The 14,084-nt window shown below is 43.2% G+C and overlaps 1 protein-coding gene across 1 annotated transcript; it reads left to right on the plus strand.

The window, feature by feature from the left end:
* Positions 1-241: 241 nt before the first annotated feature.
* Positions 242-4,045, plus strand: LOC123078468 (glycerophosphocholine acyltransferase 1). The gene is made up of 8 exons (XM_044500993.1): positions 242-480; positions 589-672; positions 978-1,035; positions 1,128-1,228; positions 2,220-2,315; positions 2,406-2,499; positions 2,890-3,127; positions 3,404-4,045. The coding sequence occupies exons 1-8, from the start codon at positions 400-402 to the stop codon at positions 3,762-3,764; spliced, it is 1,113 nt and encodes a 370-aa protein (XP_044356928.1). The 5' UTR covers positions 242-399; the 3' UTR covers positions 3,765-4,045.
* Positions 4,046-14,084: the final 10,039 nt, after the last annotated feature.

The following is a 14,084-nucleotide window of genomic DNA, read 5'->3' on the forward strand; positions in this document are numbered from 1 at the left end:
TGCCGCCGTGCCCAGGCCAGTGCTGTTGCCTCGCCAAACCACGGCTCGCACAGCCACAGAACCTGATGCTGCCCAACCCAACGCTCCACCCCAAACCGTTGCATCGAACCAAACGTCACGGGAACTCGCGAAGAAAACAAAACAAAACAAAACGAAGAGAGATTAGATTGTAGCAGAGGGCAATCCACGCCAGAGGACGAGTAGAAAATGGAGGATAGTGTAAAAGCTAAGGAACAAAGCGGGGGAGAAGAGATAACAATAATAATAAACAAATAAATAAACAAAGCGAAAGGAAAGCGAAATAAAAAGAAGAAAGGAAAGGAAAGGTGGCGTAGGGGGAAGAGGAGGCTTTCGTCTTCGCAAGAGGAACTGGTCGCGCGTTCTCCAAGGTTCTCTGGGATGGCGTCGTCGGAGGTGGTGGAGGACGAGGCGTCGGCGGCGGCGATGCTCGCCAACGGGGCCGCGGACGTCCGCCGGAGGGTGGGTACTGCTACTCCCCCGCCCCGCCGCAGCCCTATGGCGCCGGCGCCTCTTTTCCCCCGATTACTCGTCTTCTGATTTTTCTGGGGGGGATTATTTGAATTGCAGAGGGACCAGGCCAAGGCGATGCTGTCGAAGCAGGCCGTCAAGATCGCCACCAAGGCAGAGGAGCACGAGCGGTTCATCTTCAAGGTCTTTTCTCCGATCCCCCCTGCTTAATCTCCATCTTCTGGGCTTCTGGCTCTCCCCAAATCTCGGCGTGCCCGTGCTCTGTTCATTTCGCGGTTAAATTCAGCGCGCATTGATTGTGCTATGCAATGTTTCAACATGTGCTGGGCGTTGTCTACTGTTTTTGTGGGCACTTTGGGTAGGAATGGATTACTGTGGTGATGAATCTCTTCATTTATTGCCATGTACTACTGACATGGCTGTGACGCTATTCGAATGTCTGTATGTGGGGAACCTCTTACCTGGTGGTACTGGCTTTTAATGTGCAGGTCACACACCTGATGGGTGTTCTTGGATTTGGGACATTTTGCTACCTCTTGGGTGCCAGTAAGCTATTGCCAAATCCATCTGTTGGGTTGCATGCTACTCCTGAAAGTTGTGGTCGGTACATCTTACAGTGCTCTGATTTCGTTTTGCAGGACCACAGGATGTGCCGTATGTGTACTGCCTGTTCTATGTCATATTTGTTCCTCTCAGGTGGATTTACTACCGCTACAAGAAGTGGCACTACTATCTTCTGGTGAGTCCGTTTCACTGAAATTTGTTTTGGCCATCATTTTAACTGTGCTGGTTTCATTGCTTATGTGTCATAGCTTAGTATCATTGTTAGTATCTCAAGTGTCATGCACAACTGTCACGGCTATAAAGTGTCAACGTCAGTATATCCTGTAATAAGGATGAGTGGATCATAATATGATATGCTATTGTGCCGACTTATTTTGGACTTAAGGCTCGGGAGGAGCCTAGCTTTCAATTAAAAAACAAAATCCCCAAATGGCCAAACTTACAACCAATGTGCGGTGCTGGGCATACCAGCTTAGAATGATGATAGCTCACAAAAGAGAATGGCTACTGCAAGCTAATGGTTGTCACTGGCTTGATTTCATCGACCTCCAGCAATTGGTGAACTTGGATATTATCATGTATCTCGTTACGGAAGGCATATTATCATGTACTCCGTCTATCCGGATATGTAGGGCCTATTTCATGTTTTGAGATTTACTTTAACTGTCCACAAGTTCAATACTATATGTGATGTATGTCACACAAAGTACACCGCTGAATTCATATTTGAAAGGAGTTTCCAGTGGTATAATTTTTTATAACAAACATCACATATAGTAATTGATCTTGTTGACAATCAAAGTAAATCTCGGAGTACGAATTCGGCCCTATATTTCCGGATGGATGGAGTATCTTGTTTACGTATCTGTACTATGTTCTTAATCGAGAAGACAAGTGCTGCTCATAACATACAGTACTGATGTTTTTAATGCACCTTTACTTGATGACTGTTGTGCTTATGCTTTGTCCAAGGCTCAAAGCTGACATTCTAGTTCTTTTTCACTCTGAAGTTTTAGTGTTACCTTTTGTTTGTTCCTAGTTCAAATGACATGAGTTTCATACTTTTTTAGTGGATTGCATTGCACTTCTCAAGCATTTTATTGGGCACAATACTATGGTGCGTTACTAATAAATCATTGGGTTACAACCATTGATGTAATTTGCAGGATTTCTGCTACTATGCCAACACTTTTCTCCTTGTTATGATTCTCTTTTATCCAAAGGATGAAAAGCTTTTCATGGTTTGCTTCTCATTTGCAGAGGTATGAAAAGGATTATTGTGGGTTGCCTGGTTTCTTGTTCGTGCTTATAATATGTGTGCAATCATTTGTTTTTTTATTAAATCTTTGCAGGGTCCCCTTGCTTGGGCATTAATTGTATGGCGTTGCAGCTTGGTGTTCAGCTCATTCGATAAACTTGTTAGTGTTCTGATACACCTCTTGCCTGGTACGTTATCTCACTTAAACAGCCCAATTCAATGCGTAGGATGATGGGGAACTTTACTTTTCTTAGGAAAGCACCATCTTAGTATAGTGAAACTATTAACTATATTTTGTTTGGTGCTTGTTGAAATTGTATGACGGGAATGTGATATATGGAAGCCTTACAATGACTACTCTGTTGTCTTGTTATGCCGAGGGGAGTCTGAGTATAAGCTGTAGTAGATATGAGCAATTTAATTAAAAAGCTGCAAGGGGAGCTTGAGTTTAAGCTAGATAAGGGTTCTCGGCTGGAAGTTCCTTCTGGATTCCGTGACTTTAGGTTATGATGCCACTCTATTATTCATCCAGCAGTTCTTGCCAAATGTGTAACATGACTGAAAGAGAGCTTTTACAGGAATAGTTTTGTTCACTATCCGTTGGTGGAACCCACAAACATTTGCTGCCATGCATCCAGAAGGAAGAGCAGCAAGAGTCACATGGCCATATGTGGAGGACAAATCTTATCTGTGGACATGGCTATTTGTTGTTCCTCTAGCTGCTTACACCTTGTGGCAACTGATGTATTTCCTCATAGTTAATGTGCTGCGTCGGCAAAGGCTGTTAAGGGATCCTGAAGTCATGACATCATACAGGTATGTCTTTTTGTATTTCTTGGTGGGGTATGCTGAATACCTATGAGTGGAACAATATGTATGCTCAGTGGTGCTCGTTGACCGCCGGTGGAGACGCAGTCTATAAAATGGACCAAAACTGAGCCATAAGGACTAAACTTGGTTCAGATAATTTGCCTGTTACCAATTGTAGTTTCAGTTCCTCCCATCTTCTTTACTTCCTCCAAGTGTCTACTTACCCTTACGTATTCTCCCATGTGAGAGAACCCAGTAATTTATCTTTATCAATTTTGGCAGGGAACTGTCAAAGAAAGCACAGAAAGCAAACAACATCTGGTGGAGACTGAGCGGATTGCTTGGTGACAAGAATCGTCCGTTGATGTACATACTGCTTCAGGCAGTGTTCACAGTGGCGACATTGGCTTTCACTGTACCCATATTCCTTTCATACCGGCTGCATGGGATCTTCCAAGTACTAAAGGTGTGTGCCGCAACATGGAACGGTGGAAGCTTCATCCTGGAGGTGATGCCCAGACAAGTCGTTCAGAAGGAGAAGAAGAGACTTGAGATGAAGCCCATTGAACAAGCAAACTTGAAGGAGCACATGGACGATCGCTCAGGCAACCACCAGCATACATCCGAGGAGCAAAGTCAGTGAGGAAACTGATTTGGCGCGCAAGATTACATTGTTTGGTTACTGTGTAACCTTGTTCCTTCTGTGGGAAAAGTTGCTATCGATGAATGTTCTTTTGGCTTGGGACATTTCAGGGCTGTTTATGGTGGGATCGCTAGTTAGGCTGTGTGGAGATAGCAAAAGGTGGTGGTTCAAATGTTATCAGCGCATTTTATGCCAACTTTGTCTCTAGGATTTTCAATGTGTGTTGAGTGTGCTGCGATAGTTTTTTTTTCCTTTTAAAGAGAGCCTTGGCTTAGTGGTTAGACATGGTTATGCAGTGCAGTCTGATCATCTGGGTTCAATTCCTAGAATCGATGTGTTATTCCCGCATTTTATTCCTGAAGGACCAAGCTTGGTGCACTATGAGATCACCCAAGATAAAAATCTTGGTACTCATGAAAAGAAAAAGAAATTAAGGACTTGGTTTCATGTATGGCGGGACTACAAATCAAGATAGAATCATGTTACTCATACTTAAAGGACCCTAATATCTGGCTGTCGCCAGCCTCGCGCGAATGTTTTTTTTTTTTGAAATGAAAGGTAGATGAGGTTCTACCTTATATATTTCAAAACATGCCAAGGCCTGGGACCAGTTGGTTGATTACATGAAGCTTACATTGAGCACCGTGGTGCCATGGCTGTAAGCAGCCATTCGAAAGAGAGAAAAGTAGGGGAAGGGGGAGGGGGAAAAAGAAGAACACTACAGAAGCTAAAAAATTAGTTCAGGAGATACATCCAGCTCGTAATAGCCCGGTGCTGCCGCCTCAAGGAGTTGTGACATATACCGTCTGAGATAGGACGGAGGCCATCTCTTATCGTTGAAGACTCGACTCGCGCGAATGTTTTGTTCCCTCGCATGTTTCAGCGCGACCTCATCTGTCCCAGAAATGCCTTAACGGGCCAAAAAAAAACAAATTTCATCTTAAGCCTGGATGTTTCTACATGCCAAATTGCCGTGCTCAACCAAAAAGGAAAAAGAAAAATATTTAATTAAAAACTGCCACCTCTTTACATAAAAATGCCATGAACAAAAAATACACATAAATTTATAAAATGCCATGCTCTGAAAAATGTGAAAATTGTCATGCTACTTTATAAAACTGCCTTCTTCTAGATAATCATTTTTTATCTAGATAATCCCCAATAAAAATTTCCATGCCATTAAAAATAAAAATGTCATCCTCCCAACACTAAAAATGTCATCCTCTCAATGAGAAAGTGCCATCCTCTCAACGATAAAATGCCATCCTATTATTAATAAAAGAATGCCATCCTATTATTAATAAAAACGCATGTGCTTAGTAATAAAATTTGTCATGCATCAAAAATAAAAATGTCAACCTCTCAAAATAATAAAAATGTCATCCCATTATTAATGAAAATGCTAGGCGATTAATAGTTAAAGTGCCATGCCATTGAGAAAAAATGACATCCTCTCAATAATAAATTGACATCCCTATTATTAATAAAAATGCCATGTGAAAAAACAAACTTGACTTGTGAACATTATAAAAAAATATTTAAATTCGCCATGTGCAAAATTTCACAAAAAATATATAAACTGCCATGTTAAATTCTTTTAGAAAAAATGCCATGTACCTAAGCAAAAAAGAACATAATTTGTCTTCTTGTAAAAAAAGGTGAAAAAAAGGAGGGAGTATAATTCAAACTATGGTCTCCTAGTGTGGTGTGCGGGTAGTGTTTTGATTAGTACAATGTTCGCTGACTTTTCTATTCACAGCGAATGAGTTAATAAATCTGACGTGTCTCCAGTCCTCGCGCCAAGATTCGTGTAATGAATCCGATGGGAGAGAGCACTTTCGCCAGGATGGCCCCCTAACAAACGTTCACCAGTTAGCTTCTCCTTACATAAAATTGTTGCGTGCCTTCCTAGTTGGTGCAAAGTCTGGGAGAAATGAATTTCTCTTCCAAACTTTACGACCCGGATAGCCATCCTTACATGATCAAGCTTGGTGCATGGTGGAGTGACCTAGTGGGATAAAAATATTGATACTCGTAAGAGAATGTCTTTGAGGATCAGGCTTTATGTGTGATGAGGATAGTGTTTTAGCTCCGGAGGCCCCAGGGAGGCTAAGGGAGGACTTCTCCACTGGACCACAGTTCCCGTGCAGATCACTATGCCGTCCATCGAAGCCGGATCAACATTGCCCACGGATGCGGGGCCTTGTATGAACCAAGACAGTGGGGGTAAGCCCACCTCAAACCGACCCAAGTGATGTAACCCCAACTCAGTCGAGTATATAAGGGGAGCTAAGGAAGGTATGGAGGCATCGAACACATGCTAGATCAATTTTGAGCTAAGCATCTTCCTCCTCTCCACTGCCTAGGCCAAGAGCTTGTAATCAAAGAAACTGAACTCTCCAGCGATCCTCTCGACGACCGGTGAGTACTTGAGCAATACATCCATCAAAGGTAGGTGTAGGGTCTCACCTCCTCCCGGAAGGGGCGAGCTTGGGTAAATTGCATGTCTCGTTCCTTACTATATCGATCCATTGCTTGCACCCAGTGCCAGTCTTAAGAGCATCAACAATTGGGTGCCAAGCAGGGGTTGTGCGTGCAGATCCGCAGATCCGATCGAGATGGCTTACCCAAGTCCCAAGATTGGTGGCTTCTCTCTCTCTCCCTCTCCCTACCTCTCTCTCTCTCTCCCTCTCTCGCTCTCTTTGTGATTCGTCCCGGGGTCCTCGACACCCCCTTTGCTCGGGCCAGATCTTTCAGTTTGGGTGTCTGCGCTTCACTGCTAATGACTTCAACAAGCTGCATGACTACACCGATGCTTTCGTCCTTTAGCACATGTGGTGGCCCATTAGGCACTACTGGAATCAGCAAATTTGCCGTCTGCCCACTCTTTGTCGTCCACTAGCAGACGACAAAAGTAGGCTTTGCCATCTGCCACCAGAAAGCTAACGGCAAAGAGGCAGCGGACGACAAAGGTAGGCTTTGCCATCAGCCACCTCTTTGCCGTCCGCTAGCGGACGACAAAGGTCCTTTGCCGTCTGCTAGCGGACGGCAAAGAGGGGGTTTGGCCCACTGGCTGTCAAACCCTAACGGGCCCCCTCTTTGTCGTCCGCTAGCAGACGGCAAAGGAGAGGCGGATGACAAAGCTTCAAAATTGACTTAACGGGGCCGCGTCCCCGCCGTCGCCCTGTCTCTCTGTCTCCTCTCCTCTTCCCTCCTTCTGCCACCCCGTGCCGTCGCCACCGCACCCTCCTCGCGCCGTCGCCGCCGCCTCCCCGCCCCCTCCTGGCCCCGCCGCCGCACCCTCCCCGCACCGTTGCTGCCACCTCCCTGCCCCGTCGCCGCCCCCTCCCCGCGCCGTCACCGTCCCCTCCCCGCCCCGTCGCCACCACCTTACTGCCTTCCCACCCCCTCCCGAGCCTCCCCGCCGTAGCCGCGGGTCGATCGCCCCCGAGGAGCGCTGCCCGTCGCCGCCCCCTCCCCGCCCCGTCGCCACCCCCGCCTCGCCGCAGCCCCATCGCCGCCCCCTCCCCGACCCGTCGCCGCCCCCCACGGTGAGCCCCTGCCACCCCCTCTCCTGTTTTGTTGTTTTTCTTTTCTGTTTAGTTTATTTTTTTAGATTAGGTTTTTCAGTTTAGTTAGTTTAGGTTATTTAGTTTAATTTGTTTAGTTTTTTAGTTTAGGTTTAGGTTATTTAGTTTAATTAGTCATGTTTACTTACTTGAGAGCAAATTGGCAGTGCTTCAACTGGAGCTTGGTCTATCTAGCTTGACTTTGTTGATGCAAAGTTATTTTTCTAGGGTTTGGGGTTGTGCTTGGTTGATGCAAAGTTGTTCTTGGTGGATGCAAAGTTGTTTGAGTAGCAGCAGATTAGGCATATTGTTCTAGGGTTTGCGAATTTTTCTAGTTGTTCTTGGTGGATGCAATGTTGATTAGGGTACTTTGTTAGATTACTATGCTTTGTTAGATTGCCATTGCCAACTAACCGACCAAATTAATTAAGTGTTGTTGATGTTGTTGAGCACAAGTGCATTGCTTTTTTTTCTCAGTTTACTTTCATGTCTAAAAACTTGGCTCTGTTCCAACTATGTCCATTTATCAAATATGATAGTGTTGAATTAGAGTCAAGTTTCCTATGTTGCTTGCATATATTGACTGATTCAACTGCGATGTAATTTCATTTCATGGGGAATGAGTAGAAGAAGAAAACAGAGGTGTTCTTGCCATCATAAATGTCCACAAGTGCATTGCTTTTTGAATGTGAAATGATAACTTGGTGTAGTTGATTCTCTCCTGCTCAAAACTTCTGCTGCTGTAATGTTGTATGATAATATCATAAGGGTAGTAATTGGTCTCTTCTGCTGCTTATCAGAGATGGGGGGAGGCCGCCACCGCCGTCTGCGCTCTGATGCGGCTCGAAGCTACGCCCATATTTCCCCAAAGAGGAAGGGATGATGCAGCACAGCAACGGTAGGTATTTCCCTCAGTGATGAAACCAAGGTTATCGAACTAGTAGGAGAACCAAGCAACAAAACATAAACAGCACCTGCACACAAATAACAACCACTCGCAACCCGACGTGTTAAAGGGGTTGTCAATCCCTTTCGGGTAACAGCGCCAGAAATTGGCACGTGGACGAGAGATAAAATTATAGTAGAATTATAGATCGAACGCCAAATAAAATAAATAAGAATAAAACACAGCAAGGTATTTTTTAATTTTTGGTTTAATAGATCTTAAAATAAAAGCAAAGGAAAATATATCGCAAAGGCAAATAATATGAGAAAGAGACCCAGGGGCCATAGGTTTCACTAGTGGCTTCTCTCGAGAAAAATAGTAAACGGTGGGTGAACAAATTACTGTTGGGCAATTGATAGAACTTCAAATACTCATGGCGATATCCAGGCAATGATCATTATATAGGCATCACGTCCAATATTAGTATATCGACTCCTGCCTGCATCTACTACTATTACTCCACACATCGACCGCTATCCAACATGCATCTAGTGTATTAAGTTCATGGAGAAACGGAGTAATGCAATAAGAACGATGACATGATGTAGACAAGATCTATCTATGTAGAGATAGACCCCATCGTTTTATCCTTAGTAGCAACGATACATACGTGTGGGTTCCCCTTCTGTCACTGGGATCAAGCACCGTAAGATCGAACCCACTACAAAGCACCTCTTCCCATTGCAAGATAAATAGATCAAGTTGGCCAAACAAAACCCAAATATCGAAGAAGAAATACGACGCTATAAGCAATCAAGCATAAAAGAGATCAAAGAAACTCAAATACTTTCATGGATATAAAAAGATAGATCTGATCATAAACTCAAAGTTCATTGATCCCAACAAATACACCGCAAAAAGAGTTACTTTATATGGATCTCCAAGAGACCATTGTATTGAGAATTCAGCGAGAGAGAGGAAGCCATCTAGCTATTAACTACGGACCCGAAGGTCTACAAAGAACTACTCACACATCATCGGAGAGGCACCAATGGAGGTGGTGAACCCCATCCGAGATGGTGTCTAGATTGGATCTGGTGGTTCTGGACTCTGCGGTGGCTGGAATTGATTTTCGTCGACTCCCCTAGGGTTTCTGGAATATTGGGGTATTTATAGAGGAAAAAGGCGGTCCGGGGGGGCACCCGAGGTGGGCACGACCCACCAGGGCGCCCCTGGGCCTCCTGGCGCGCCCTGGTGGGTTGTGCTCTCCTCGGAGCACCCCCCAGGCGCAACCTTGGCCCATTAGGTGTCTTCCGGTCCAAAACAATCTCCGTAAAGTTTCGTTGCATTTGGAATCCGTTTCGTATTGATTTTCCGCGATGTAAAAAACATGCAGAAAACAGCAACTGTCACTTGGCACGATGTCAATAGGTTAGTACCAAAAAATGATATAAAATGACTATAAAATGATTATAAAACATCCATGATTGATAATATAACAACATGGAACAATAAAAAAATTATAGATACGTTGGAGACGTATCACGCTCTGCCACGTCGGAGTCCGACTTGGAAGGTTTCGAGTTCTTCACAATCATACTTGAGAATTCCTCCAGCAGGCAGGTATATAAAAGGAGAGATCTCCCCTTCACCCATCTCTTTATCATAACTCTGTTGTTTGCTACATCACTGCTTCACCCACGCTGCAGAGGCTGCCTGACACTTTTATGAAGATGTTGGACGACCGTCGGCCACAGAATGTGAAGATGCGATAGGCCGGCAGCGGGCTTCGCAGGCTGTGGGACGTGGAGGTGGTGTTCGACACCGACCGCCACATGTAACTATGTCATGGCTGGGAGCAGTTCGTCTGTGCCTACGACCTGCGGCACGGGTACTTCCTTGTCCTCGGGTCCGTTTGGTATTGATTTCCTGCTATGTAAAAAACATGCAGAAAACAACAACTATCACTTGGCACTATGTCAATAGGTTAGTACCAAAAAATTGTATAAAATGACTATAAAATGATTATAAAACATCCAAGATTGATAATATAACAGCATGGAACAATCAAAAATTATAGATACATTGGAGACGTATCAGCATCCCCGAGCTTAACTCCTACTCGTCCTCGAGTAGGTAAGTGATAAAAACAGAATTTTTGATGTGGAATGTTGCCTATCATGTCATATCATATTTGTTTTATTTGTAGCATGGACATTTGGACTTTTATATTGTTCAAAGAAATAGTCTAGTTTTTCCATGATAATTTAAATACTCAAGCATATCAACATGCAACCATGTCTTCCAAAATATCAACGGTAAAATAAGTTATCCCTAGCCCATTATGCTCAATCATTGATCCATTCATGAAACGCACTAGCATATTAACTACACCCAATACTCAAGTACGATTATATTGCCTCCTACTTGGTGCTTTTATAAGAGAAGATGGAGACTCAAATTCAAAAATAAAAATTGCATAAAGTAAAAGAAAGGCCCTTCGCAGAGGGAAGTAGGGATTTGTAGAGGTGTCAGAGCTCAAAGCGAAAAACTGAGAGATAAAAACATTTTAGGGGGCATGTCCTTCCCACCAACGAAAATGACTTAGAGTTCCCAACACTTTCCATTATAGATATATCATAGGCGGTTCCCAAAAAGAAAATAAAGTTTATTCCTTTTTCAACCATACTTTCACTTTCCATGGCTAGCCGTATCCACGGTTGCCTTCCATACCAACACATTCCAAGGAATTTATTATTTGACAACATAAAGTACATTCATTTTTCATTTCGGGACTGGGCATCCCTAATACCTTTGCCTTACTCTCGTGCAATGACAAGTGAATAAACACTCATCGTGAGAATAACACATCTAGCATGGAAAATATTAGCCACCCCTCACCGCTCCGTGATACGTCCATTTTGCATCATGTTTTTTTACTGTTATTTATAATGTTTTTATCCATAAGAATGCTTTTTGGAGTAATTCTAATGCCTTTTCTCTCATAAATTACAAGGTACACACCAAGAGGGAGAATTCCAGCAACTGGAAATCTGGACCCGAAAAAGCTACGTCAGGCTACTTATTCTGCACAACTCCAAATGAGCTGAAACTTCACGGGGATTTTTTATGGAATATATAAGAAATACTGGAGCAAATAACTACTAGAGGGGGGCCACCAGACGGGCACAACCCACCTGGGCGCGCCCTGGAGGTTGTGGCCTCCTCGGCCCACCTCCGGTGCCCATCTTCTGGTATATAGGTCATTTTGACCTAGAAAAAAATAGGAAGAGGACTTTCGGGACGAAGCGCCGCCGCCTCGAGGCGGAACTTGGGCAGGAGCACTTCTGCCCTCCGGCGGAGCGATTCCGCCGGGGGAACTTCCCTCCCGGAGGGGGAAATCATCATCATCATCATCACCAACAACTCTCCGATCTTGGGGAGGGCAATCTCCATCAACATCTTCAACAACCCCATATCCTCTCAAACCCTAGTTCATCTCTTGTGTTCAATCTTGTTACCGGAACTATAGATTGGTGCTTGTGGGTGACTAGTAGTGTTGATTGCATCTTGTAGTTGATTACTATATGGTTTATTTGGTGGAAGATTATATGTTCAGATCCAATTTGCTATTTAATACTCCTCTGATCATGAGCATGTTTATCATTTGTGAGTAGTTACTTTTTCTCTTGAGGTCACGGGAGAAATCATGTTGCAAGTAATCATGTGAACTTGATATGTGTTCGATATTTTGATAGTATGTATGTTGTGATTCCCTTAGTGGTGTCATGTGAACGTCGACTACATGACACTTCACCATATTTGGGCCTAAGGGAATGCATTGTGGAGTAGAAATTAGATGGTGGGTTGCCAGAGTGACATAAACTTAAACCCCTCTTTATGCACTATTCCGTAAGGGACCGATTGGATCCCAAAGTTTAATGCTATGGTTAGAATTTATTCTTAATACTTTTCTCGTAGTTGCGGATGCTTGCAGGAGGGTTAATCATAAGTAGGAGGTTTGTTCAAGTAAGAACAGCACCTAAGCACTGGTCCACCCCCATATCAAATTATCAAAGTAGCGAACACAAATCGAACCAACATGATGAAAGTGACTAGATGAAATTCCTGTGTACCCTCAAGAACGCTTTGCTTATCATAAGAGACTGTTTTGGCTTGTCCTTTGCCTCAAAAGGATTGGGCTACCTTGCTGCACTTTTGTTACTACTATCGTTACTTGCTCGTTACAAATTACCTCGCTATCAAACTACTCCGCTACTTACAATTTCAGCACTTGCAGACACTACCTTACTGAAAACTACTTGTCATTTCCTTCTGCTCCTCGTTGGGTTCGACACTCTTACTTCTCGAAAAGAGCTACAATTGATCCCCTATACTTGTGGGTCATCAAGGCTATTTTCTGGCGCCGTTGCCGGGGAGTGAAGCGCCTTTGGTAAGTAGAATTTGGTAAGGAAACATTTATATAGTGTGCTGAAATTTATTGTTACTTGTTACTATGGAAAACAATCCTTTGAGGGGTTTGTTCGGGGCATCTTCACCTCATCCAGAACCACAATTAGCTACCCCTCAACCTACTGCACCTACTGAAAATATTGAATATGAAATTCCTTCGGGTATGATAGAACAACTGCTAGCTAATCCTTATGCAGGAGATGGAACCGAACATCCCGATATGCACTTGATATATGTGGAACAAATTTGTGGATTGTTTAAGCTTGGAGGTTTACCCAGGGATCAAGTTATGAAAAAGGTTTTCCCTTTATCTTTGAAGGGAAAAGCATTGGCATGGTATAGGCTATGCGATGATATTGGATCATGGAATTGGAACCGTTTGAAATTGGAGTTCCACCAAAAAATTTATCCTATGCATCTAGTTCATCGTGATTGTAATTATATATATAATTTTTGGCCTCGTGAAGGAGAAAGTATGGCTCTAGCTTGGGTGAGGCTTAAGTCAATGCTATATTCATGCCCCAATCATGAGCTCTCAAGAGAAATTATTATCCAGAATTTTTATGCTCGACTTTCTCGTAATGATCAAACCATGCTTGATACTTCTTGAGATGGTTCTTTTATGAAGAAGACTACTGAATTCCGGTGGGATCTTTTTGAAAGAATTAAACGCAACTCTGAAGATTGGGAACTCGACGAAGGTAAAGAGTCAGGTATTAAAATTAAATATGATTGTGTTAGCACTAAATATGGACTTGACTCTGAGATAGTAGCCTCCTTTTGTGAATCATTTGCTACTCATGTCGAACTCCCTAAAGAGAAGTGGTTTAAATATCACCCACCTATTAAAGAAGAAATTAAAGAACCGGTACCAGTTAAAGAAGAAACTATACTTTATAATGTTGATCCAGTTGTTCCTTCTGCTTATATTGAGAAATCACCTTTCCCTGTTAGGATAAAGGAACATGATAAAGTTTCAACTGTGGTTAACAAAAGCTATATTAGAACACCTAAACCTGATGAAAAAATTAAAGTAGAACCTAGCATTGCGATGGTTAAAGATCTCTTAGAAGAAGATATAGATGGGAATATTATTTACTTCTGTGAAGAAGCTGCTAGAATTGCCAAACCTGATAAAAAGAATAAACATAGACCTGTTGTTGGCATGCCTGTCATCTCAGTTAAAATAGGAGATCACTGTTATCATGGTTTATGTGACATGGGTGCTAGTGTGAGTGCTATTCCTTGCACTTTATATCAAGAAATTATGAAAGACATAGCACCTGCAGAAATAGAAAACATAAATGTTACTATTAAACTTGCTAATAGAAACACCACACTACTACAGGATGGTCCAAACACGACACTACGATCAGAGACCCTTCGACGAAA

The sequence above is a fragment of the Triticum aestivum genome, chromosome 3D, assembly GCF_018294505.1.
Source record: "Triticum aestivum cultivar Chinese Spring chromosome 3D, IWGSC CS RefSeq v2.1, whole genome shotgun sequence".
In the NCBI taxonomy this organism is placed as follows: Eukaryota; Viridiplantae; Streptophyta; class Magnoliopsida; order Poales; family Poaceae; genus Triticum; species Triticum aestivum.

Excerpts from the sequence above, each read along its gene's own strand:
- LOC123078468 (XM_044500993.1), top strand. The coding sequence starts at position 400 with ATGGCGTCGTCGGAGGTGGTGGAGGACGAGGCGTCGGCGGCGGCGATG. Across the intron at positions 1,229-2,219 it reads AGTGGCACTACTATCTTCTG|GATTTCTGCTACTATGCCAA; the intron begins GTGAGTCCGTTT and ends TGTAATTTGCAG. Across the intron at positions 2,316-2,405 it reads TTTGCTTCTCATTTGCAGAG|GGTCCCCTTGCTTGGGCATT; the intron begins GTATGAAAAGGA and ends AAATCTTTGCAG.